Source organism: Monoraphidium neglectum, assembly GCF_000611645.1.
Source record: "Monoraphidium neglectum strain SAG 48.87 unplaced genomic scaffold scaffold00030, whole genome shotgun sequence".
Taxonomy (NCBI): domain Eukaryota; kingdom Viridiplantae; phylum Chlorophyta; class Chlorophyceae; order Sphaeropleales; family Selenastraceae; genus Monoraphidium; species Monoraphidium neglectum.
Window position 1 is genome coordinate 46,710 of NW_014013598.1, and position 5,890 is coordinate 52,599.

Genomic DNA, 5,890 nt, shown 5'->3' on the forward strand with positions numbered 1-5,890 from the left:
GCCGCATGCTGCTGGTTCGTTGAGGACCTCCGCCAGCCGCAGCGGCGAGCGCGGCGACCTGCCGCACGCACAGCCTGCGTGCAGCGCGGCGCACCATGCACAGAATGAGGACGTGCGGTCGGTCTGCTGCGCGCCGCCGAGGCCCTGCTCGGATTTGAACCACTGCCTGTCGACGTCGACGAGGGATACCAGCGCGATGGGCACCTGGGGCGGAGCGGGGCGCAGCAGGGTTGGAATGTGGGCGGGGGCAGCCCTCGGAGGAGAGCTGTTTGGGAGTGACAGGCCGGCGGGGCGCAGGCTGTGGAGGTCCCCCCACCTTGAAGATCATGCAGCAGAGCTTGGTGATGTTGTCGTAGCGCTCCTCCGCCGCCTGGGGATCAGGTTGAGTACATAACGCCAGCGGCGCGCTGAGCGTCCGTCAGCGCACAGCAAAGCACAGCGCGAGCGCAAGCGGTGGGAGCTCGGCAGCGGTTACATGGTGCGCAGCATCCGCTAGCAGCTTCGCAAATCGCGTCCTCTGACATGTCACCTCACCGTGTCCAACAAGCCCAACCCATGTAAATGTTTGATCCGCGATGGCTCGTTCAAGGCGCATGGCGCCCCGCAGTACTGAACGGCATGCGGTGCCTTCGTGTCCTCCACTTCTTCTACGGCACTCTTGAGAACCTCCTCTACCTTTGAGGCACTAGATGGATCCTGCATGCAGCAGAGACACCGGTGTGAGTGGCGCACCCCGACACAACCTCGCCACCAGCCAGGGGTCTGGACCTCACCTTCACCGCCACAGACACTGGGCGTGACGATGCACACCCCATCCTGGCGACGCGAGCAACGTCTACTTCAGATCACTCCTGCGCTGACAACCGTTCAAGACACGGCAAAGCCATGCGTGCGCTCTGTGATATACTTGAGGCAATTTCCTGCTGCACGACCAAGCTGGAGGGCTAGGCAGGCGCCACTGTGTCGGGCGCACCGGCCAGGTCACCTGCGCCCAGCAGCTGCCGCACAGATGCGCAGTGTGGTTCTGGGTGGGCCCGAACCCAGAAAGCTGCATAGATGGGGTGCATCTGAGTTTCAAACGCAAACGCATGGCCTGCCTTATCATAAGCAGACAGCTGTGCCACATGCCTACTGTAGAGCCATCGTCAACACAAGGAAGAACGGCACTGCACATCGCCGCCAGCGATTGGTCGCAAGGCCCTTGAACGGCGGCCTTTGCAGTGGGGTACCCTCTCAGCTGGTGACATCAACGACATAGTTGGTGCCCTGCACGCCTCTGGGCCCCAATTGCCCCAGGCGGCCATGCCCAGCCCAGACGCTGTATACCGAACATATCACCAGCGCCTCTGTTGCGTGCAGACAGCGAGCGTTGCAGCATCTCAAAAGGCATGCAGAAGGATGCTGGCCAAATGCGCGCCTCACAAACATTTTCAGTAAGGGCGCAGCCCGGCAAGTGCGTGAAAGAGCCATGCCGGGGTGAGCTTGATTTGAGAGGCTGGTAGCGGTATGGCACACCCCCATTGAACACACTTGCAAGAGTGCTGAGTTACTGGAGCAGCTAGGGGTTATGCATGTGTCACAGCAGCAATGTGTTCTCGTGTGAACCTTTCACGTCAGTGTGAGAAGTTTCGACGCTGGCCCAGTGTCACAAGGAGCAGCCGGTCCAGCTCGCTGAGCATCAAATCCCTGATGCTAAACTCGCATTCTCATCACCTTATTAAGCACTTGCCATGCCAGTCTAGTGGCATGGACGCCTAGTGGGGTTCTGGTGAGGGGTGGGAGCTTGGGACGCACACAAACTTCCATTGGCTGCTTACCCCACCCCAGCATGAAGCAAGGTGCAGCTGCGAGTGAAGCTGGTAAAATCTCAAACATAATCTGATGGCAATGTCGGCCTTATAATACCGTAGCGGGCGATCCCGACTCTCAAGTCTCAGCGCACAGTGTCGTGGGCGCCCCTGTTCATGAAGATAGCATGTTGAAGGCGCTGAGGTCCAAGCTGGGCCGCGGCAAGGGGTTGCCCGCGGACGGCCAGCAGGCACAGCCTGACAGCAGCACGCCTCGCGTCGCCGACAAGGAGCGTGACCTTCATCAACACCTGCGGCAGCATGAGCAACAACGGCAGCAGTCACTACAGCCACAACAGCAGCAGGCGCGGCAGGAGGCACAACAGCAGCAGCAGCAGCAGCAGCAGCAGCAGCAGCAGCAGCAGCAGCAGCAGCAGCAGCAGCAGCAGCAGGATGCCGAGGATGCAGAGGCTCTGGCAGCGCTGGACGCGGTGAGCCTCGGCTCACATCCCGCGCGTGTTACTGCACCCGATGCCATGCGAGGAGGTCAGCGTGCGCAGAATGGGATCGCTGGCTTGGGTGTGTGGCATGCAGCGGCGGGCATGGTTTGTGCTCAGTGCCGTCTACCCATTGCAGGACCCGGACCCCCGTTTCGACGGCGTCAGGCGGCTGTGCCGGATGGTCTTCAAGGTGGGGGTTTGCGTTTGCCCCGCGCGCCCCCGCACGTATGGGCGGGCAGCGTGGCGCTGCGGGCAGCGCGCCGCAATTGACCGCGGCTTGCGTCTGCTGCTCCAGCTTATGTAGTCGGCTGCAGGGGCCCTGCGTCGCGCCGGCGGCCCCTGAGGTTCCTTGCATTCTGCTCCAGAACCTCTGCACCGCCGCCGCGACGCAGGCGCCCGTCACCCGCGTGTCGCTCGTGGGCGCGCCCGACGGCGCGAGGGGCGGCGCCGGCGCTCTGCTCGACGAATGGTGAGCCTTTCCCACCCCCAGGCCCCTTGCGCCCCCAAGACAGGGCCTGCACACTCTGCGGGTTCACACGGCAGCTGCCACGCACATGCACCTCATCCTTGTGCCGTCCTTGCGCCCCCGGCGCGGCCTGACGCCCCACGGCCACCTCGCTCACCTCGCCGCCTCGCCACCTGCGCCCTGCAGGGCGCCGCCGAGCGGCGAGCCGCTGATAGTGGAGGACACCCTCTTAGACGACCGCCTCCGCCTCAGCCCCCTCGTCGCGGGCCCGCCCCGCCTCCGCTTCTACGCCGGCTGCGCCCTGCTGTCTATTGCCGGCGCGCGGCTGGGCACGCTCTGCGTCGTCGACTGTCAGCCGCGGGCGTTGGACGGCGCGACGAGGAGCGTCTTGGTCAACATGGCGGAGATGGTGGTGCGCGACCTCGAAAAGGACTCGGCCCTCAGCCAGGTGCGCACCTCAGCCAATACGTTCATGACGGATGCGGTTGCTGTAATTGCCGCTTCGCCCGACGCGCTCGCTGCACTTGCCGCCCAGCTGCGATGCACTCGCAAGCGTCATGCAGAGGCTGCCGCACGCCTCCGCCGCGCCGTCGCAGGTGCACGAGCCGACCGCCGCGCCCGCGGCGCAGTTCGAGTTCTCCGTCGCGGGCAGCGGTCGCACCAGCGCGATCGGCAGCATCAGCAGCTCAAGGAACAGCGGCCGCAGCACATGCAGCTTCCGCGGCAGCGGCCGCAGCGCGGGCGGCGCCAGTACGGCGGCGGGGCGTTACGGCATCACCACAAGCGCCAGCACGAGCGGGCGCCACGCGCCGGCCGCGGTGCCGTCGCGCAGCGACGACGGCCTGTGGCCCTCACCAACGTTCCAGGCCGCCGGGGGCGGGGCGCCGCCACAGTCGCCGCACGTGTCTGGCAATGTGACCATCGCCAGTGCCGTCGGCGACGTGGTCAGCGCCCGGCTGGGCTCGCTGCACAGCAGCGGCAGCAGGGCGCTGTCGGGCGCGTTCAGCGACTTCTCGGGCCTGATGACTACGCTATCTCGAGGCCAGATCTTCAGCTCGCCCGCAGACCACAGCCTCTTTGCAGAGATCAAGTTGGGGCCGCTGCTGGGGAAGGGCAGCTTCGGGCGCGTGTACGCAGGTGGGGCGCGAGCGCCGCGGCACTGCTGCGCGGCGCGCCACCACCAGCTGCTGTGCGCGATGTGCGCGCTTGCTGTGTGAGCTCGTGTGTGCCATTGTGCAATCCCCGCTACCTAAAGCTTGTCGCCTGGCGGCGGACTGCGTGGTGTGCGCTGACCAACGGCACGCACCTTGCCGGCACACGCAATCAATATGACGTCTTGCTACATCATCCTGCTGTGCCTCCAACCCTTTCCGCCCTTGTTGCCCCAGGCACTTGGCACGGCACCCAGGTGGCGATCAAGATTATTGAGCTGCAGCAGGATGATATCACCGGTGACTCTGATGAGGTCATCACCGAGGACAGCCACGCCGGGGTCTTCGGGCTCGGCCCTGCACAGCACGCCGCCGCTGCTGCCACCGCTGCCGCCGCCGCCTCCGCCGCCGGCACGGTGGACGCCCACGCTGCCGCCGCCGCTGCCGCGTCCGCGCAGCGCCGCGCGGCGCGCGCGAACGCGCGGCGCGCGGCGCTGCTGGAGGGCCTGCTGCAGGAGCGCGTCAGCCACCCCAACGTGGTGCGCAACTTCAAGTTCCTCACACGGCCCACAGAGGCGCCGTGCCGCCAGCAGTCCGACAGCGACGATGACGGCGACGCCGCCCCTGCGGGCGCCAGCTGGCGGGCGCCCGCGCCGGCGGCGGCGGCGTTTGGCGTCGAGATCGGCGCAGGCGCGTTGGACGGCGGCGACGGGCGCCGGCGCGGGCACGGGTCCAGGGAGCGGCTGCGGGGCATCGAGGCGTGGCTGGTCCTGGAGTACTGCGGGTTGGGCAGTGTCGCCGACGCGATCGATGCGGGCTGGTTCAAGGCCGGGCGCCGCCTCAGCATCGGCGAGCGCCCCGGCGGCGGCGGCCGCGCCGCCGCCGCCGGCAGCGAGCTCAACGTGCGGGCGGTCATTACTACGGCGAGGGAGATCGCGGCCGGCATGACCTACTTGCACAGCGAGGTGCGGCTGGTACATAGTATGCGTGCCGCGGCGAGTCGTCGCGCAGGCCGGCGAGGCCGCCGCTCCGACGCGGCGAAGGGTGGCCGCTCGCGGGCCTGCGGGCCGAACGTGGAAGCCAAGCGGTCGTGGTGTGCTGGCGCCCACGTTTGAAAGCCGCTTCCATGGTCCGAAACAGCCTCATTTTTCGCGGAGCGTCCCCTCTTATCTTACGCCTCGCTGCCTCGCACCCCTAAACCAGGGCGTGCTGCATGGCGACCTCACCGCGTTCAACGTGCTGCTGGCCGCGGCGCCCGAGGGCGCAGAGCGCGACCCGCGGGGCTTCGTGGCCAAGGTGAGGGGGCGCGCCCCGCGCGGCCGCGTTGCTTCGCACACGGCCCCGCAAGGCCCTGCGGCCCGGAAGCTTCCTGATCTCAGATCTGCATGCGGCTCAGAACTGCAGCCCGCTGTTTGAGGGAGACCCTCAACCCTAAGCCCTGATGTCCCCTGGCGCCGGCCCGTGCCGTGGGGAAAGCAGCAGGCGCCTGTTGCGCCTAGATGCACCCGTCTCCACAAGTGCGCGCCCTGCCCTTTGATGCGTCTGTGCTGACCCCGCCTGTCCCCCTGTGCGCGGCCGCTCACCCGGCTCTCAGGTGTCTGACTTTGGCCTCAGCCACACCGTCTGCGACGAGGACGGCGTCATCTCGACGCGCACATACGGCACCGTGACGCACATGCCGCCGGAGCTGCTGCTCGAGGGCCGCATGAGCAAGGCCGCGGACGTGTACAGCTTTGGTGTGCGCCTCAGGGCGTGCGGCCGCGTGCCGAGCGGGGAGCGAAGCAAATCTGAGAGCTGAACAGCGGCTGTCTGCGACACTACAAGAAGCGGCTTCTTTTCGGCACAGACGGCCGCCTTCTCAATGAGCAGCCACCTAATCCAAATCTGAGTTGTGGCTGACCACGGCACTGCTGCTTGGAAACGAGCGACCGCTGGGCAGTCCCTTTGGTCTTGCCAGCGCCACGAACCAACAGCCGCCCCGCGTTG

General features: G+C 66.7%; 2 protein-coding genes across 2 annotated transcripts in view; one reads left to right on the plus strand and one right to left on the minus strand.

Moving 5' to 3' along the window:
• Positions 1-815, minus strand: part of MNEG_0385 (Tyrosine-protein kinase TXK) — a gene marked incomplete at both ends in the record, with an annotated part of 5,776 nt that extends 4,961 nt beyond the window's left edge. Inside the window, 3 exons of the mRNA XM_014051135.1 lie at positions 95-204; positions 317-370; positions 774-815. Coding sequence (XP_013906589.1) covers positions 95-204; positions 317-370; positions 774-815 — 206 coding nt within the window. The remainder of the gene's footprint in view (positions 1-94; positions 205-316; positions 371-773) is intronic.
• A 1,160-nt stretch (positions 816-1,975) lies between these two features.
• MNEG_0386 (hypothetical protein) lies at positions 1,976-5,702 on the plus strand (the record flags this gene model as incomplete). Its single annotated transcript, XM_014051136.1, has 8 exons — positions 1,976-2,278; positions 2,424-2,477; positions 2,680-2,756; positions 2,940-3,201; positions 3,350-3,890; positions 4,142-4,869; positions 5,108-5,200; positions 5,499-5,702. The coding sequence occupies 8 exons, from the start codon at positions 1,976-1,978 to the stop codon at positions 5,700-5,702; spliced, it is 2,262 nt and encodes a 753-aa protein (XP_013906590.1).
• Positions 5,703-5,890: the final 188 nt, after the last annotated feature.